Source organism: Gouania willdenowi, chromosome 24, assembly GCF_900634775.1.
Source record: "Gouania willdenowi chromosome 24, fGouWil2.1, whole genome shotgun sequence".
NCBI lineage: Eukaryota > Metazoa > Chordata > Actinopteri > Blenniiformes > Gobiesocidae > Gouania > Gouania willdenowi.
This window is the reverse complement of record NC_041066.1, coordinates 24439627-24460942: the sequence shown is the minus strand read 5'-3', so window position 1 is coordinate 24460942 and position 21316 is coordinate 24439627. Positions and strand designations below refer to the sequence as shown.

General features: G+C 35.7%; 2 protein-coding genes across 2 annotated transcripts in view; one reads left to right on the top strand and one right to left on the bottom strand.

The window, feature by feature from the left end:
• Positions 1 to 887: 887 nt before the first annotated feature.
• LOC114457577 (sterile alpha motif domain-containing protein 10-like) lies at positions 888 to 9058 on the bottom strand. The gene is made up of 4 exons (XM_028439532.1): positions 9031 to 9058; positions 2483 to 2614; positions 2276 to 2416; positions 888 to 1458 (listed from the first exon to the last, which is right to left on the bottom strand). Exons 2-4 carry the CDS (start codon positions 2601 to 2603, stop codon positions 1442 to 1444), a joined length of 279 nt encoding a protein of 92 aa, XP_028295333.1. The 5' UTR covers positions 2604 to 2614; positions 9031 to 9058; the 3' UTR covers positions 888 to 1441.
• Positions 9059 to 10284: 1226 nt separating this feature from the next.
• Positions 10285 to 21316, top strand: part of LOC114458095 (scavenger receptor class A member 5-like) — a 59175-nt gene continuing 48143 nt past the window's right edge. The window contains exons 1-3 of the mRNA XM_028440347.1: positions 10285 to 10541; positions 16157 to 16274; positions 19814 to 19942. Coding sequence (XP_028296148.1) covers positions 16163 to 16274; positions 19814 to 19942 — 241 coding nt within the window. The 5' untranslated portion in view covers positions 10285 to 10541; positions 16157 to 16162. The remainder of the gene's footprint in view (positions 10542 to 16156; positions 16275 to 19813; positions 19943 to 21316) is intronic.

Genomic DNA, 21316 nt, shown 5'->3' with positions numbered 1-21316 from the left:
AGCAAACAAAGGTAAAGTTTCTTCTCCCTTTAGTCACATGGTTCTATTCCACGCACAGCTGGAGCCTTAATGAGACACTATTCTGTCAGCGCTAAAATACCAGGACGTGATACATGATTGATAACATAGCTGTGATGTGACTACATTGTATTTTAATCACACACGCTCTATTCATCCGTCTCCTGCTGAACATTAATATACATGTGACGCGACCTTTTGATTTCCTGTTATTTCCACTGCAGAGCTTTTTTTTTCTGTGTGAAAGCAGCTCCAGGACAAACAAACAGCACATTACAACCCAGTGGTCTCTGGGAAAAAAGACTAATGATGAGGGAAAAATAAATGATATAAAGCCAGCAGGAAGGATTATACAGTTTTTAATTATTCAGCCAAAAACACACGCTAACACAGCTGTAATACAGAAACGAAAGATAATATTTTAGTGTTTTATAGAAGAATGAAATGCAACAAACCATAAACCAGTGGTCAGAGGTGAAAGTAATAGATTACTCACGTTACTGTATTTGAGTTACTTTTACTTGTACTTCAGTTCCTTTTTAAAAGAACTAGTTATAATTTAAATTATTAGTTTTAGTTTTAAAATGATCAACAGACATTGTGAAACTAGAAAAAAAGAAATAACCAGACAACAATCAAACGCATCACATCAGCCGACCAATCAGATTGCACGTAACGCGTCACATCGTAGCTGTCATTTCTTTCTTTTGTTTTTAGTGGTTTTTGTGTAGTTTTGTGTATTTTTCTGTCATTTAGTGTTTTATTCGAGTCATTTTTGTGTTTTTCTTGTAATTGTATGTTTTTTAAGTCGTTTTGTGTAGGTTTGTTGTCTTTTTGTGTATTTTTCTATCATTTTGTGTTTCTCTTGTGTTTTCATGTGTTTTTAAGAGTTGTTTTTGTGTAGTTTTGTTGTCCTTTTGTGTAGTTTTCTGCCATTTTGTGTTTTGTTGTGGTTTGATGAGTTTTGAAAGTAATTTTTTAGCATTTCAGATCATTTTAGGCTTTTCATATTGTCCTTTTGTGCATTTTTCTGTCATTTTTCTTTGTCATTTCAAATCATGTATTTATATGTATTTATATGTTGACTCGTCTGCACTGACAGACAGAACCAGTGTAAAATCTAAAGCAGCAGCTGTTTGTACATAAAGTATATTTCTCTCTAAAATAAAACACATTATGATACTGTTTACTTTCAGACTGAGCCACTGTTGTGCAGGTGAAATAAAACAAATTTGGGTCCTTCTGCACAGGCTCTGATTTCATGCAGGAAATGAGTTTCTTGCTCTTCATTCCTCATCGATTCTGCTCTTGTTTATTTTTCTTCCACTCCCACATTTCTGTCTCCTTCACACGGACGACTGGATTGATGGGAAATAAAACGAGTCAGCCTGACTCCGTTTGTAGCGACGACTTTTTCAGTTACTCATGAAGAAAAACACTCTGAATGGAAAGAACAGGAGTTAAAAAAAAACCAACAGGAAATAATCAGAATCTGTTGTTGGATTCTTGGCACTTTCAAAATAAAAGCATGCAGGGAAATCATAAGTTAAGCCAGGGGTTGTCAACCTTGGGGTCAAGACCCCACTGGGAGGGGCCTAATATTTTTTTTTACCCTTTTTCTACAACTACACTAAACTTCCCATATTTTAACCTATTTTCATCACATTTTCTTGCCATATTTTTGCTTTTTTTAATGTATTTTTGCTACATTTCTCCCATTTCTGACACTTTTACATCACATTTCAATGCATTTTCTGCACATTTCTTCTACTTTCCAGACATGTTCAGCACTTATAAAGCCTTTCCACCACTGTTCCACCTAATGTTGCATATGTTGACCAATTATTGTCACTTTTAACCTTTTTCACCAGATTTCATGTTTATTTTGCCCGTTATTTGCCAGTTTAAACTAATTGTTCCAATATTGACACTTTGAACGCTTTTTACCACTTTTTTTTGTCTCTAATTTGCAACTTTCAATCAATTTCTTTGGTTTTTAAAATCCATTTCACCACCTTTTCCACCATTTTTGGTCACTTTTAACCCATTTTATTATTATTATTTCCCCAAAAATCTCTCCCCTTTATTCCCCTTATAGATGGTCCTGTCTCCACATGACTGTTCTTCAATGTCCATGTTCAGCTACAGTGGGGGTCCCCGCTCTCTGGGACCTTTATTTTGGAGCTCGTGACCTGAACAGGTTGAGAACCCCTGCTCTAAGCCTATAGAACGTTATCAGATGTTATTCATTTCCCACCTGAGCAGATGTCACTGAGCTCATCCATCTCCTCTCTAACTCTGAGGAGCAGAACATCCTGGAGGATTCCCTCCTGCTGATCTTCGTCGTCCACCCCCAGCAGCTCCAGGTGATGAGCTCGAAGTCTGAGCAGAGCTCGGCCTGAGGACGACACGACATCACTTCCTGTGTGAGGAGCTTTCAGAGGGTGAATGAGCTGAACTCTACCTGATATGCAGTGTTTGAGGATGGCTTTATGGAGCAGCATCATGTGGTGGGGGTAGTGAGTCTGGACCCAGTCCAACACGTCCTCCACCGACCAGGACGACGTCCGCTTGGCCTCGTCCATGTGACCAGCGCCTCAGTGACAAAAACAAACATTCATTTAGAGCTGCAACTCATCGTTATTTTTATAATCCATTAATCGATCAGTAGATTCATCGATTCATCACATTTTATTTTTTAAAACACATTTAAACTCTACTTAAGCTGATTAAACTGAACTTAAAATGTCTCTCACGCACAAACAAACGCTCGAGCAAGCAAGTCACACACAAACACTGGCGCGCACACACAAACCCAGCTCTGTGAAGTCAATCAACACTTTGCAGCACATGAACAGTGCGCACGCCCGTGAAACAGGAAGTGTCTGTTCCCTGTTTCCACGGAGACGGAGGTATTTTCAAAAACTCTGGAGCACGTTTTTTTATAAAGTTCTGTTTTTAAACAGGGTTCCTACAGCTTTAAGTCAAATTAAATTCAAGACTTTTTAAGAATTTTATTGCCATTTGAAATTAAATTTAAGACCAAGTTCACAGTGAACATAATTATGGGAAAAAAACACCTCATTAATTATTCTAGTGTCTAGTGCAGACGTGCAACTATGGTCCCAAAGTACACACAAATAATACACAAAATAGCAGTAAAATACACACAAAAAACAGACTAAAATAATCAAATTCACTCCAAAATCACAAGACGACTACAAAAGTAGACAGAAATCTATCAAACAACATAAATACAAAAAATTCAAACATTAAGAAAAATCTTTGTTGGCAATATTCATTGAATTTACATTTCCCATGTTGTTTATACATTAAAAAAACTAAAAAACAGATGTGAGACTAATTACAATCATAAAATCATACTTATGTGTTAAAATTTAAAACTTTTGAAACATTGATTTGAGACATTTTAATGACATTTAAGGCCTATTTTGTAGATTCCTGGATTTAATGCCTTTTAAGCCTTTTTTAGGATGCGTGGGAACCCTGGTAAACAAACAGACAAAACTGTTGCGTTTTCACGTGAAAATGTTGTGGTTTGAGCTCAAACTGCACATCGAGCAACACAAGCCAAAGTGGGGATTTTTCAAAATAAAATAAATACTGTAGTGTACACCCTGTTTATTCTTATTCAGTTTACAGTGCACACATGCTTTAATGTTACTAAATAAAGATTGTTTTCAGTTGAGCTGGTTAGATGTTAACTATAAAAATAAGAGTTGTTCTCTGTCGTCCTACACAACATGTGGGAGGTTTCTTTGACTCCACGGGAGAATCTGAAGAATCTCCAGTGGAAATAATAACGTAAAATGTTTGTAAAATGACAGATGAAACGTTAAACCGAGGTCGTTTGAGTCCAACGTAACTTTTCTAGCAGCTTCTGCGTCAACGTGTCGTCGTCCCTCAGCAGAAGCTCAGGAAGTCAGAATGTCAGCACCTGCTCTGACGACGCACACCTCCACGTCGCCAAATGTCGCTCCGTCCTGGTATTTGACGCTGGGGATTAAAAGTCCCTCCCCTTTAAGCCTATTTTCCAGTGATTAACTCGACATTATGACAAACGCTGAAGCACGCCTGATGGGTTCCTCCGCCGAGCGAAGCTGGATTCAACAAACTTTGGAGTTCACAGAAGTTTGTCTGTTTTTTGGCTGCTTTCCCAGGTCCATCCTCCAGAGTTGTAGCGCTACGGGGCCCAAGCTGCTAAACCGCTAACGTGACCTTTTCAGCAGGTTTTACAAATATCTGAAACTGCTAATGGTGAAGAGTGCGATGGGCTGAGGGAGGAGGGGCACATGCACTGTGACAGAGCAAAGAGGAAGAGGAGGAGAGTGGGGTGAGGTGAGGGTAAAGGAAAACTTTCCTCAAGTTAAAATGGTCAGAATATTTTCTGTATGGATGTTTCTACATGGAATCACTGTTCATATGTAAAAATAAGAAGTTTAAATGGTCTCCATCTAAAGCTGCAGCAGTGTTTCATCTATAAATCATCAGGTCGCAGAACAAACGCCTCGTGTTGTTCTGCGACACAGAATACATATTATTATTATTATTATTATTATTATTATTACATACATTTTTATTAGAGCGCTGTTTGTTACTAAATGGACCAATAATATCACGTGAACATCCATCCATTTTCATACCCGCTTATTCCCGTTTAACGCTAACTGCTGCTACTAGCTACGCTAACTGCTGCTACTAGCTACGCTAACTGCTGCTACTAGCTACGCTAACTGCTGCTGCTCTATGATTCCCACAGAAACAACCTTTACCTCAGGCTTAGCTTCACTTATTGGCTTAAAAAACTCTTAAAAAACTGTCTTTTTTTTGTTGCTATTTTCTAACATCTTCAGCGCTGACAAGACAGAATTTTTGCTCAAAATCACACTTTAGATGTAGCATGGGGGCGTGGCCTGACTTTTCCTTCTCTTCCTCACTCGTGATCAGTTGTTACATTCAGTTTTATGTTTACAATGACATTTACAGTGATTTTAACTCAATAAAAGAAACAACTTCAACATTTAATCAAAACATCTAAATGAGGTTCTGGAGCCGTAGGATCCGGCCCAAATGAAGCTCTAAGCAGCAGTATGTAGAATCAACCATAGTCCCTCCCTCTACTCACCGATATCCTGGTGAACGCGCACAGCTTGCCGAGATATTGCGATATTTCATAGCGTGATTATCGTATCGATCCCAAAAAATGTCCAAATCGATTATTTTTAAATCATGGTTTTTAACAAAAACACAATTTCATTGCGCTAACATTAGCATAGCACATAAACGCCCAGTCACTAGGTGTCAGAGAACGTACCATCAGACCGTGTTAATCTTCGTTTTTTAAAAAGGAATTTAAGAACTTAACAGAATCAGAATCTGTTGTAGAAGCAAAAGTTTAACTTTTTTTGGAAAAATGTTATTTGACACTTTGATAATCATTCAACTTGTTTTTTTTTATATTTCTACTTGAATTAAAGTTGGTTATCTTTTACTTGTTCTTGCAAGATTATGTTATGGTTTCATTTATTGAGATTGCTAAAATTACTACGCAGAAGTCAAGGACACATCAAAGCAATCAGCAGATGCCTCTGAAGAAGACTGGCAGTTGACAGTCAAAACCTGTCAGGAGATCAAAGTAAATTTCTTGAAAAAAAGTTGTCTGAATAAATGAAACTGTAACTTATCCTCTCAGAACACTTTGGATTACAATATGATGTTTGACCAAATGTTGCAATAAAAAACAACTTACATACTGCAGCTTTAAACACGAACACAGGAGAACACAGCAAAAAAAAAAATGACAGCTTCAGCTTCATGTGCATGAAGCCAAAGACACAATCCTGGTCTAAACTGAATCAAAACATGTGTTTTAAATAATTTACTAATTGTCTGTTGCAGTTTTTCCACCAAAAAAAACAAATAATCAAGTTATGTAATCAAAATAAAGTAAAAATCTTTCATCTTTTATCCATTTTAGGCTAAATCATGCATAACTAATTTTGTTCCTGATACATTTTACTTCTCATTAAAATTTCTGAACTTGTTTCGAGTTCCTGATTAAAAACAAAAAACTATTAAAAACATGTTTTTCTCATTGTTTTGTGCGACGCTCTAAGCGAAATAAGTCCACACATACTTCTGTGGTGAACGAAAGCATTATGGACTGAACTAAATGAACACATATCGTTGTTAGCGAAAGGAAACAAACCTAATGTGTCTGATGAGGTTGCACACTGATTTATTTTAGTCCCTGTTTTATTAAACTTATTAACTTGTGTTTCAAACTGCAGCCAAACAGATGAAGCGCTCGGAGCAGATTCTCCTCGTGACCTGCTGTACTGGATCATCTCCCGCCTTCTGCTGCCAGTTTGATGCTTTCATTGAGCTCCAGGGAAGAGAAGTTAAAGAACAGAGTGGGCAGCGCTGCTTTCTTCAGTCACAAACTTCTTCACCAACGAGACGTCAGACTTTTTCTGCTGTTTTCAAGGTCATTGTGGCATTTGTGGTCAAAACTTTTCACTACAGTTTTTCTCAAATTAATTCGACAAGAAACAACATTACTTATTATAATGTACATAATATACAGATATTTTGAGTGACTGCACAAAGTTAGTTAGTTCTCGTAGTATAGTTCTGTATAGTATAAGTTTTCAGTGAAATGATCCCAATCTTTTGGGACTTTAGGTTGGTTCTTCTTCTGTTGCACAAAGTGGTCGTCGATCTGATGTTATCATGACTTCACAACATTAAACGACGCGCGCAAATTTTTGCAGTCAACATTATGAATTATGTCACTAATCATTTTTGCATTATTGTATATGTTACACACATTGGGGTTAGCATGAATCTGGAGACGGTTTATATAGTTAGTTCTATTTTTAGTGAGGATGCCTCCTGCACATCGTTACTCCTTTTTTCTTCCGTCTGCGTTAACTCCTCCTACACCGTTTGTTCGATTTTGATAAATAATCTATCAAAAAATTCAGAAAGTCCTCAAGATGTATGCTTGTACTTTTATAATCTGTAACTTTTAAACTTTTTGACTTATTACATTTTTTCTTTCCCATTCATTTTATTGAAAAATTCAGCTTTTTCAACTTTTAACCCCTTCATCTCCAAATATTCTTCAACTAATTCCAACTTTTTTTTTTTTTTTTTTTAATGTTTTCAACCCATTTCAACATTTTTCAACCAACCTTAATGCTAATGTTCAGCTATTGCTAGGTTAATGCTATTGCTTGGTTAATGCTAATGCAAGGCTGATGCTAATGCTAGGTTAGTGCTAATGCTTGGTTAATGCCATTGCTAGGCTAATACGATGCTAATGCTAAAGCAAGCTAATGCTATGCTAATGCAGTGCCACATGGGCCAGCGCCTGCATCCTCACTTACATTTTCTTCAGGCATTGTAAATATTCTAGTTTCTTTAGTTTTTTTTATTTTATATCCCAAGAAAGAGTAACCTTTATTTTATAAATTAAAACAATTGCAAAATTTGATCATAGTTTCTATTAGGTATCAGATATAAATAAATAAACAGGCATAGTTATGTGTAAAATAAAACATGCCACAAATTCTTGCAAAACTACTTCCTGTACTTCTGAAGCATAAAAATAAAAAAATATATATCATAGTTCACCTAATTGTTCCATATTAAACATTTTAAGGGCTTCTGGTCATTAACACCTATTAAAACTTATACTTAAAACCTTACCATCAATTCTCAATGGGATTAATTAAGTTAACTATTGCCTATAATTGTATATTTTTCTGATTAAAGAGTACGTAAGGGAATGTCGAGGAAAAATCATGTCAAAAATAATAGAAAAATATCACATTTCTGTTCATTTACGACACATTCAACCACACGTATTACTGCAAAAAACATTGTGTAACTAAGTTAAGTTTATTTATAAAGTCATATTTTCAAATGACTTTGGTGCAAACTATTCAGTAACAAATATCTACAAGTGAATAATAGTCAAGGTGTTGTTTTTAAGTGTAAAATCATTCTGTGGACCAGCTTTAATAGTTACAGGACATAAAAAACGACACATGCCTTCACACGTTTAATGAACTTCGTGTCTGGACGAGTGTGAGCTCCAAAACAAGTCCTCAACAGCTTTTTGTCTTTTACACACATTTTTCTTACCAAAATAAATAAAAAATAGAAAAAATATGCTTTTATTTTGAAATAAATAATTTTAGGCAGCAGATTTGTTTCTTGGTTTCTTTCAGCAGATGTTTTTCACCGACGAATACAGATTTTTAAATGTTTTTTATACTCAAAAATCTAATTCTCCTTTGAATAGCATTTGTTGACTAAATATTTGGAGTTTGAAAATGAAAACTAAGACAAAGATATAATTCAGTAATAGTTGGTTGTCCTGAATGTAATGATTGACAGAAGGAAAATAGTATTTTCTCATAAAGAAGTCATTCTGCCACCTTGTGGTTTCCTGCGGTAGTACAAGGTTTCAAAGTCTAATCTGGCCTCTTAAATCAGCAGCTTTTCTATATTTTTTAACACGTTTAGAGTTTAAAACCTCAGAAACAATCGTTTTGATTTGTGTTCAAATTTAGATAAAACAGATTATTTCATCTACAGAGCTTTCTTTGTGGATTTTACGGTTATGTTCAGAGTAAATTATCGTTCAAATGACGCCGAATAGAAGTAATTCACATTAAAATAATATTTGGGTCTAATTAATATTCATACCTGCATTACAAAGATAGAAACAATCTAATTATGAAAAATGAAACAGAGTTTGGTATGTCGCACTGTGTGCAGGAGAACACAGAGGCACGCCCAGGTGATTTACACTCAACGACATAAAAAAGTATTATTACTAAAAAAACAATAACTATATAACATAATACCTTAAGTTAATGCTTAGTAATCACGTGTTTTACCTTGTAAAGAAGTTTGTTTTTACCTCCAGCAGGATTCCTTTGTGTTTTTCCCAAATTTAAGAGCGACTCGTGTGTTTACCTGTCTGGAGCCTTCTTTTCCTCTTAGCTTTGGCCCCGCCCATTAAGGGGCGTGTACATCTTATCTTGATGCCTTAAACCAGGGGTTCTCAACCTTGGGGTCAGGACCCCATTTCACCAGATGCTTTCAAGAAACTAAGACTTTTTTTAAAAAAAATATTTATTTTTAACAATTTGAGCACATTTTTGCTTTTTTTTTTTTTTTTTTAACCATTTACCAAACTCACCATATTTTAACATATTTTCATCACTTTTTCTTGCTATATTTTGGCTCATTTTATTACATTTTTGCTACATATCTCCCATTTCTAACACTTCTACATCACATTTCAATTCCTTTTCTGAACACTTATAAACACTTTCTACCACTTTTACACCTAATGTCACATATGTTGACCCATTATTGTCATTTTTAACCTCTTTTCACCATATTTCATGTTTATTTTTTTAATTTTTGCTAATTTAACCACTTTCACCATTAACCATGCCCATTATTTGCCAGTTTAAACTAATTGTTGCAATATTGACACTTTGAACCCTTTTTACCACTTTTTCCATCTGTTTTTGTCCATTTAATTTACAACTTTTAACCAATTTCTGTGGTTTTTAAAATCACATTTCACCAACTTTTTTTTTTTTTTTTTTTTTTGACCATTTAATATTACTTTTAACCCATTTTATTTCACATACAGAAAAAGTGGTAAAAAGTGTTAAAAGTGTCAATATTGGAATAATTAGTAGGAATAATTAGTTTAAACTGGCAAATACTGGGCATGATAATGGTGAATGTGGTTAAAAAAAATAATCAAGAAATCTGGTGAAAAGAGGTAAAAAATGACAATAATGGTCAACATATGTGACATTAGGTGTAAAAGTGGTAGAAAGGGTTTATAAGTGATGAACATGTCTGAAAAGTGGAAAAAATGTGCAGAAAAGACATTAAAATGTGATGTAAAAGTGTCAGAAATGGGAAAAATATAACAAAAATGCATTAAAAGGAGCAAAAATATGGCAAGAAAAAGTGATAAAATAGGTTAAAATATGGTGAGTTTGGTGGAAGTTGTAGAAAAAAGGTAAAAATAAGAAAAAATGGGCTGAAATTGTTCAAAAACATGCAGAGTTTCTGGTGTTTTACCAGCAGGGGGCGGTAATGTACCACAGGTGAGTTCATCCTCACCTTTTCAGCTGCTGCTCCGCGTGCACGAGCAGCTGCTGCGCGTGCACAGACGTCAGCTGCAGGTTTGTTGTGGGTCACGTGACTTTGCTGAGTGAGGACATACAGTATATATTTCCTCCAAATGTCACAGCGTGTCTTAGTCACTCAGCGTTTCTTCCTCTTCATCTCCATGTGCGGGGCTCACGGGGCCGCGCACGCTGCAGGAACCTCCACTCATGCACGCGCTGCACTCTACTGCTGTTTCAGCTGCGAGGAGAAAGTTTTCTAACTTTGATGAGGGAACATCATGAAGAACGGACATCTGTGAATTCATCTGCACTTTGTCAACAGACGAGGTGAGAAATGAAGAAGAAGAAAAAAAGCTTTTATTTTGAAGTTTCATGTTCCTGTTTTGGCTGTGACTCGACTCGGTGTTGTAGTGTTTTGGTGAGATAGTATCCTCATAAATAATATTTAATTTAATTTATTATAATGATTACAGACTGGAATCATCTTTAGGAGGAGTTTGCATGTTCTCCCTCTGCTTTAAATCCTACACAACAGAAACAAAATATGTTTTGTTTTTTCAACTAAAAACGACTTTTTATTGTGTGTCACCTGTCATCCTTTATGAAGACTTAAGGCTTCAGTTATGCATTGACAAGCTTTAGAATACTTGTGCCAAAATCAAGGCCCGGGGGCCAAATCTGGCCCTTTGGAGCCTCAACTTTGGCCCGCAGGAGAAAATAAACATGACAGAAAACATTAATATTTGCAGGGCCTCACAGTTTGCAGTTATTTTTAATGTTAAATTAAAAAAACTTTCAATTTTCCTTACATTAATACAAACAAATTTTACCTAATTAAATAGAAATTTGTCCCAAAATCAAGGAAATTTTAGGTGTAGATCCTGTTGGGAGTGATATCTGTCACTTATTGCACATTTACTGTTTTATATACAAGTAGAAGTGCATAAAATCTGTGGCCCTACTTGAGGTCAAACTGGTCCGTATTTGGCCCCTGAACTAAAGTGTTTTTGACTTGACCTGGATGACTGAGAACCATCATAAATATGAGAATCCACGTGGTTAATTTTGTTGTTGTTGACCACAACAGTAAGTGGAAGATAAAATAAGCCATTTTTCAAAATAAAATTACATAATTCCATTCTTTATTTGTGGCCCTGTACCAAATGGTCCACGAACCTGTACCGGTCCACGCTCCGGTTCTTGAGTACCGATGGTCCAATGGTACTTGTGTCAAACTCAAGGCCCGGGGGCCAAATCTGGCCTTTTAGAGCACCAACTTTGGCACGCAGGATAAAATTGTGTAAAAATGCCAAGTAATTCACTTGTTGATATGTCAGCCCTTCCAAATACATAAATCCAATGATTATCCACAATATTTTCCAGGGAACACAGTTTATAATAATAGCAAATTGTTGAAAAATAAATCCTGCCTTTTTATAATAAAATTATTCCGCAAGTTTTTCCCAAATTGAATAAAATTTGCTCACAAACTTGGAGAAGTTTACAGATTGGATGTTGTTTCTAACTTCCATTACTTTACATATATTTATTTGGCAGAATAATGTTGAAATTGCTCATTTTCAGCCTAAAATTTGCGATGAAACTGGTCCGTAGTTTGACACCCCTGGTCTGTAGCGTATAAGACTGGGTTTTAAACTGACAGTGAGTAAACGCTGCAGAATCCAGGCTTGATTAATTCAACTTGAGGTTAAGTGAAACCTGTTGTTGGTTTAACTCATATTTAACCTGAGTATTATAAGGTTAATAACCGTTATTGAGCTTTAAGCATCAGAAAAACAAGTAAAAAATGATCCAACTGTGATCCTTCAGGGTGGTCTGCTCAACTCCCATTATTACAATTACAGAAAACCACATTAGTCAATGGGCCACAGATAAAAACCAATGCTGTACAGGCTGAAAAACACAGGAAATGCACATTAATTGATGTCATTTGTAGATTTTTCTTCTTTCTTTTTTTATCCTGCATCAGTCGTGGGTAAAATATCTGCTTTCATTGAAGGGAGAAGAAAATGTGGTTAATGTTGCACATGGATGATTGAGCAATAGCATGGGATCGTTGCCCAGTGTATGTGTAGTATTTATGATGAGAGTTTTAAAAGGATTCCACACAGAAGTTTAGTGCTGTAGACGATTAATGAGCGTAAGAACAAAGACAATGCAGACTTAAATGAACTTTTCCCTCTTTTATTCTTTAACTCAGGCCCGTCTCACCCATGGGGGATGCGACACCCGCTCTTTTATAAACATACGTAACAGACGTATTGGTCCAGTTAGATTGATTGAATGGTTATCAAGCCAATCACAGACAGACATTTAACAAAGCCGCCGTTCCGAGGGAGTAAAAAAAGAGTTAACAGTTGTAAAGTGGCCAAAAATGAGTTACAAGTGGGTAAAAATGGTTCAAAAGTGGCAAGAAAAGAATGAAAAGTGACTAAAATGGGCCAAAAACAGTCGAGAGTGGCAAAAAAAAATGACAAAAAAAGAGGAAACAGGTGGTATGTAATGATGAAGGTAGCTTAAATGTGACAAATAATAGTGAAAAAGGGTAAAAATGTAAAACAAAAAGAGGCAAAATGAAAGCAAAAAAGAAAACAAGTGTTATTTAATGGGTCAAATTAGCTTATTTAGATGAAAAAGTGGCAAAAAAAAAAGGGTTAAAGAATCGACAAAAATCAGATTTTTTTAAAGAGCAACTGGTCAAAGTTTAGTGGCCCTGGTAGAGCGTTTCAACATCGTGTTTGACCGACACCTCTAAGAGGTTTGAAGATACCAGAGGATAAAGTTCACGTCCCAGGGGTCTCCTCAGCAGAGCTATGTGTGTGTTTGAGAGAGTGGTTAAAAAGCGCTTAGTCAGGACTTTCTCATTAAAGCAGAGGTCTAAGGGTCAGGTTGACATTCAGACGGCAGCTAGGGATGACTATTAGCGCTGCTAGGATAGCCTAGCAAACATCCAGACCTCTGAGAACCACGACTTATTGGGTAATTACGAGTCTGGTGAAATAAGACTTTTCATCAGTCCCTGAAGAACCTCTGAGAACCTCTGAGAACCTCTGAGAACCTCTGAGAACCTCTGAGAACCTCTCAGAGCCTCTGAGAACCTCTGAGAACCTCTGAGAACCTCTCAGACACTGGTGGGAAAACAAATGACAGCACCAAAATGTTCTCACCATCTGAAAAAAAGATATTTAAAGAATGCAAACAGCAGAAGAATGTGGTGATATTATTTAGTAATGGTCTGATGTGCAGATGAAGAAGTAAATCTGTCACATTTCTAACTCTAAACCAACAGATCTTTGGCTTTTTCACAGCAGTAACTAATAAATCTAGAGATTAGATCAATGAAATCTAGACCCTGAACCTGATTCATCTTTCACTTCTTCTTCCACATCTGGGCTGGTGATTTATTTACAACCAAATCAAAATGATACGTACAACATTAGTGAATTCAGAGGCTTTAAAATGAAATAATTAAAAAGTAATACTAGGATGATGATGTAGTGAATAAATAACAGGCCTGTATTAAATTAAATAAGTAAATAATAAAAGAAACGTGATTTTATGCAAGAAAAGTTTCAAAACAAAGCAGCCGAGGGAGGAGCTGTGTTGCCAGGTTGGGTTTAGAGCAGAGATGAGCGACGTTTATCACAGCTTGACTGTGTCAGCATTTAGAAATATGATTCATCTGATCATTAATACAATAATATTTTTCTAATAATTTTATGTGTTTTTGGAGTCATTTTGTATTTCTATATTTGTTTGTTTTTGTTGTTGTGTTGAGTGTTTTGGGAGTGAATTTGTGTATTTTTGTTGGCATTTGTGTTTTTGGAGTCATTTCATGTATTTTGTTGTTGTTTTGAATGATTTTTCTCTCATATTTGCATCTATATTTTTGTATTTGGCAATTTAAAATTGCCAAATACAAAAACATGTAACATTTAGATTTAATATTTAACATATCATTTTAACATTTAGATTTAGATTTTCTCCAACACGTGAAATCCTTGTTCTTGAGTTGGTCGTTAGCTTGTGATGAGCGGTTTGCTCTCGTCTTGGAGTCATGGGCGTGACATAAATTATTAAAATATCAGAATAAATTGTGAGATTTGAATTGAAAATTGCCAAATACATTGTTATCATAGGATTTCTTATTATTTTCCTTTTGTAACTCCTTTGTCCTGAAACTATTTTTGGAGCCAAAATGTCAAGGTCGCATCAAGTGTCAAAAACCGAAATGTTTCATATTTCTACAAATATTTATTGTCCAAGTTTGATGCTTATATTTATGAAAAGCTCATCTTAAGTAGAGTATTTATGTAATTGGACCAAAGCTGTACAACCTACCAGTAAAAAGATCAGTAGGGGTCAAAGTTCATGACGTCACAAAAAAACCTTTTTTCTCTATAACTTGGCCACACATTGAAACACAGTGCTCAGACTGGTACCATTGAACAACATTTCCTTTCAATGTGTGACCTTGACCTTTGCTCAAGGTCATATTTAAGGTCAAGGTCAGTCTTCTGTTATTTCTGCCGTATCACTTTTAATTTAATTAGTATAAAGAACAAACTTGTCTACAAATCGTTATTTTTGCCAATTTTTTCAAATTGTCAAATGTTAGTTTGTTAGCAAACTAACGAACTAACTTTCATTCCAATACAATTACATGCACAGAATGCCTTAATTATTCTATTTAATCTGCAGTTTTCATACACAAGACTTCATGTTATTGACCAAAGTCCTAAAATGGTATTTTTAAATGTATTAAGTTTGTACGTTGGTTTCTTCCTAAAATCATGAAAATTCCTCCATTAATTCATCAACTGCAGGTCATCACCTACTGTATGTTCCTGTGCGTGTGCAACATGGAAACCCTCTGTTCTTTGCCCAAAGGCTGCTACCCAGTGACCCCACATGTTGTATTTGGTACCCCTGCACCGTGTCATTAGCATCAGATGTTGTGGAGGACTTGTTTAGATCATCAGATTACAGATGTTTCACATCAGTTTCACATAAAGAGGACAAAGTTAGAATTGGCTCCTGTTATTAATATTCACAGTTTGTATGATGTCCTTCTGTTGGTGCTTAGGTTTCATCCCACAGTGTAAACACAGGCGACAGTAGCTCACGGGAAAGGGGGAGGCGGCCTAATCACCACAAATATTGGTGTGCGGGGGTGTGTGTGTGTGTGTGTGTGTGTGTGTGTGCGTGTGCGTGTGTGAACGCATTCATTAGAAACAGGAATCAGGTGATTCTTTACAGCAATATTTGTGACATTTTTTTTCCCACTTAAAAATATGTCAATATTAAATCTAAATGTTCAAAAAAGACCACAAATGCCACTTATTCGCATTCATGAGCTTTTATTTTGGTACTTCCGGTGAATTTGCATCTTAGCTAAATATTTAGTTTCACTCGTGACATTTAGATTTAACATTTTAGATTTAGATTTATATGTAGATTTAAGTGTAACATTTAGATTTAAATTTAATATTTAATATTTTGATACAACATTTTGTTTTAACATTTAGATTAAACATTTGGATTTAGGTTTAATATTTAGATATGCCATTTAGATTTAACATTCTCATCATAAATTTCACAAATATTGCTGTAAATTTGGCCAAAATTAACATAAAAAAATTCACTTATGTTTTTTAAATGTGGTTTGTTGCTAAATGTTGCAAAAAGTTGCTGTTTATTTGAGCATGTGCAACTTTACAACAAATATTTGACTCTCCTCTTGCACTAAAACATTTAATTTACGTTCTACAACGTGTGAAATCCTTGTTCTTGAGTTGGTCGTTAGCTCGTGATGAGCGGTTTGCTCTCGTCGTGGAGTCATGGGCGTGACATAAATTGGTAAAATATCAGAATAAATTGTGAGCTTTGTTTAATATGTGATCATATGTTTGTTCACACAGAAGCAGATGGAGAACAAAGCCATGTATCTGAGCACGCACGACGAGAGGGAGAGCGTCTCCATGTACGAGGACGCCTACGACGGACACAACCTGTCCAAACTCAACCTGTGTGATGAAGGTACGTATTCAAACCCAATGCTGTCACTGTTTGATGCTCTTTTTGTTGCGCTAAAAGGGACTTTAATGTGGGAATGAAAGCAGATATTTGGATTTTTTAGATTCTGTGTTGAAATTGTGGAAGATAATAACTAAAAATATCACAAATGGCCCTAGTTCCAAATATGGAGCAGTTTGAGTGTAAGTGGGCGGAGAGAAGTTTGTACCTACACATATAATTAATATATAAAGTATGTAAGGCACCAACAATATCCAAGCAATAAATGACAGATTTACATCCCTGCAGGATCTTTACTTACATTTCCTTTTAATTTTGGTATTTTTTTATTTAGTTTGATAATTATGATTTTTTTTTTTCCACTTAATTATGTACATTTTTCTTTCTTTGATTAATGTTGATTTCTTTTTATTTGTAATATTTCTTGAGCCTCTGTAATGAAAGTGATTTCCCCCCTGGGGTAAATAAAATACTTCTGATTCTGATGAAAAATTGTGGAATATTTTGAGGAAAATTGCAGCATTTGGGGAAAATTGAGAGTTCTTTAATCAATTTCTATGTAAAGTTGACTGCAATCATGTGATAAGCATGGGAAAACTTCAAATACCTTCACATATTGTTGAGTTTTATTGAATTCATGCATTTGGATGAACTGAGATATGTACAACTGAATTAATGATTCATGTTTTCTCTGTCATTTTTCCTTTCTCCTGCGGGCCGAATTAGATGCTCTAAAGGGCCGGATTTGGCCCCCGGGCCTTGAGTTTGACAAATGTGTAGTAAATCAACATGTATGAGCAACACACATTATCTTGTGTAGTTTCCACCAGAAGCGTTTTTTAATGAAGTTCATGACACACAGACATTAGGTGTTGTTAATTTGAGAAGTTTAAACCAAGTTTTCCAATAACATCAGTTCTCACAAACATTGCCAGTGACTGACTCATCTTAGCTGGAATGAAAGGATCCAGATCAGGAACTTGTTTCTCTGTTTTACTCTTCACTCTCAAAACAATCTGCCTGTTTAAGTCTCTCTATCCAAACAGCTGGAAGTTACTAAACTTCACATAATAGTAATAAAACATTCTTTAGTTCTGTTTTGATATTTCAAAAGGGTTTATGGTTGTCAAACTGAGAGATCCAGTGTTTTTGTATTCTATCAATGCCCACAGGAAAGAAATGCTCAGAATATCTTATAATATTGGGTTCCTGAAACCTTAAGTTTTGACTTCATTTTACAAAAAAAATCAGATAAAGACATAATGCAGGCCTCATAGATCAGTTAATCAAAAATCATCTCATTCAAAAATAGGAACAATGAGTTTAAACTGGCAATTAATGGGCATGACACATTGTGAATGTGGTTAAATTGGCAGAAATAAGCATGAAATATGGTGAAAAGAGGTAAAAAGTGACAATAATGGGTCAACATATGTGACATTAGGTGGAAAAGTGGTAGAAAAAGTTTACAAGTGCTGAAAATATCTTGAAAGTGGTGGAAAAGTGTCAGAAATGGGAGAAATGTAGCAAAAATGCATTAAAAGGAGCAAAAATATGGCAAGAAAAAGTGATGAAAATAAGTTAAAATATGCTGAGTTTGGAGTAGTTAAAGAAAAAGGTAAAAAATTTAGCTAAAATCTGCTTGAATTGTTCAGAAAATATTCTTAGTTTCTTGAAGGCATCTGGCGACCCCCTTCCAGTGTCTCACAACCCCAAATGGGGTCCTGACCCCAAGGTTGAGAACCCCCGCCGTAGACTGATCCTTTTACTTCATTCTTTCTGTGATTTCTTGTGTTTTCCCCAAAAATATCTGCCAAAATAACTTCCCAACACATTTCTGGTGTTTTCACTGAAAAATCTTAGAAATTAGCTTAGCTTAGCTTAACGTAAATACTTTCTTTTTCTTTTTTTTTTTAATTCTGGCTGCATTGTGTTAAAACAAGCTTATTACAACTTCCTAGTTTTTAATGTGAGTCAAATAAATACAGTAAAATAAGTTTTACAGTTTTGGGTCAGGCAGTAGAAACAACACATGTTTATGCTAATGCTAATGTTAGCAGCTAGCTGCATTAGCTCATGTAGGCTAGCTACTGCACACTTGTTTTGTCTCAAAGTGAATTTTAAAACCAAGTTCATGATGGAGAGGAGCGAGCATTCCAAACCAGTGAGACACACACACACACACACACACACACACACACACACACACACACTGAGCCAGCTGTGTTTGCCCTACACCAGAACATTGTGGGTTCTGCGCCCACAACAATCCACCATAGCGTTCACTGATTGATGGTCACGCTGTAAATGAGAGCAGACTGTTTGGGGGCCACGTTGAAGTCGTACTAAAACTAACGCCACCACGGTTCAGTTCATACACGAGGTTCAAACCTTTTCTTTAAACGTCTGTGTCGCTCCTATGTCAACATTTAAACCCTGATGTCTTGGTCACATCCACACAATGGTGTCAGTTTGACATTCAAAACAAATGTTAATAACATCAAGTATTGCATTTAAATCCAATCTAGCTGAAAGAAAGGTAAACAAAGGACATTTCCTGTTTTTTAAAGCGATCTGAAACCATTAAATCACGTTAGATGATCAGTCTAAAGCAGTGTTTCTCAAATAGGGGTACGCTGGCACTACAGGGGGTACGTAGGAGAGAGAGGAAAATGACCAAATGAAAGCATTAAAGATATGTGTTTTATAATGCTTATTTTTAGTTAAAAATGATAATCACATTAAATATTACCAGCAACTCACAAAACGCCAATAAAAACACACAAAATAAGAGAAAAAATATACTGAATAATAAAAATAAAAGACAAACAACAACAACAAAATCACACCAAAAACACTAAGAAAGAAAAATACATAACACAAAACTACAACAAAGACACACTAAATGTCAGAAAAATACACAAGATTACTGCAAAATACACAAAATAACAGAGAAACATACAAAACGACACAAAAAAAATAATATAGATAATAAAGATAATATCAACAACACACAACGACGACAACAAAAACACACAAAATAAGAGAAAAATATACTGAATGATAAAAAGAAAACAGACAAACAACCACAAAATGATGATAGAAATGATCTTGATCAGAATGTTCTAGGTACATGGGCCAAAATAGTTTGAGAACCACTGGTCTAAAGCACATGTGTCAAACTCAAGGCCCGGGGGCCAAATCCGGCCCTTTATGGGCAACTCTAATACAGTGGGGGCCATAAACATGTGATTGTATCTGATCTGAGGGTCACATGATCAATATCATGTTAGCATTTAGATTAATAACCAATCAGTGCATTAATACAGGCTTTTGTCTTTGAGTCATTGTGTGTTTTTGGTGTAATTTTTACCAAGAAGTGTAAACGAGGGCACGTTAATGTAGGAATTGTTCTTTTCACACCTAAAATGTGTGAGCCACTTGAGATCAAACTGGTGTGTATTTGTCTAAAGTTTATGAGGCTGAATTTTCTACGTTATTTGACTTTTTAATTATTTTTAAAACATTTATTTCTGTTACAGTGTCGTCAAAGCGCCGCAGGAAGCAGGATCATTGCTGCGGTCACCTGAACTCGCTCTCTGCGATCAAGTACGCCATCGTTTCCCTCTACATCCTGGTTCTTCTCACTATCTTTGGGTTGTGTTTGGCAGGTGAGACACACACACACACACACACACACGGTTTGGGTTTGTTTTGTGGCCTTAAAGTGTTTCTTTTCTTCTGAAAACAGTAAACATTGTTGCTTCAATTCAACTTTATTTATATTGAGAAAATTACAACAAAATCATCTCAAAGCGCTTTAACAAAATATAAAGTCCATAGTAAGAAAGAAAGAACCCAACAAGATCCTTATAAACAGTCATTTAGTGACAGTGGGAAGAAAAAACTCTATTTCATAGGAAGAAATCTCCATTAGAACCAGGTTCAGAGGTGGAGAACATCTGCTGTGACTGGTTGGGGTTAGTGAACAGAAGGACAAATAGAATAGAAGGATAGACCATAGATAGACCATCAGAATGTTCTAGACTAGTTGAGCTGTGAACCATTGTTCAGGAACCACCAGCTCCAGCATCACGACACCTGAAACAGAAAGGAGAACCCTCAGAGGAAGAGGAGAAGACACAGACTGCAGAACAACCTGATACACTCGTTCCTAGTGGTTATGTTAATATTAATATTAAACATCCTCCATGTTCTGAGATGTTACCACTACAGACGAGGTTCCATCTTCTACTGGTCACATGTAATGATCTACAGTATGTGGTGGACATCAGTGTAGATGGTGTGTGAGCAGTGTGATGGTTATACAACGAGGGACAGAAGTGGGGGCTTGTCTACAACCTGGTACAACTGTGTCTGACGACATCATCCAATCACAGCCCATTAGAGCTATGTGTGTAGATGGTGGATCATGTTTGAATATAATCTTAGGTTTAGGGCTTTGTTCCTAGTGGTTAGCTTAAAGCTATTATACAGTATACGCTTTAGTCAATAAGTAGGTTCTGAGTTTATTTTTAAAGGTGGAGAGAGTAGCATCCTCCCGTACTAAGACTGGAGCTGGTTCCAAAGGAGAACCGGTAGCTGAACGCTCTGTCTCATGTTCTACTTCTAGATACTTTAGGAACTTCCAGAAAACCATCAGACTGAGAGTGGAGTGATCTACCTGGATGATAGGACACTAAGATACACAGGAGCTAGATCATGTAGAGCTTTGTATGCTAACATGCTAACTCTATTCTATACTGTAGAAATATGCTCTGTCCTGTTAGTACCTGTTAGCATTGTAGCTGTAGCATTCTGAATTATTAGTGACATCCTTCACCAACATCCACACGTTAATAAACTATGATTTTTATTGTAATATTCTCCATGGGTCAGTTTGATGGTCGATTAGTGAAGAGGAAACTACTTTTTTTTTAATGTTGCATTAGTTTTATTACCTTAAGGATTCAGGCAAGTTCAAGAAAGGCAAATTAAATTAAATTTGATTGAATTTAAATACATTAAGTTAATATTTCTTGAAC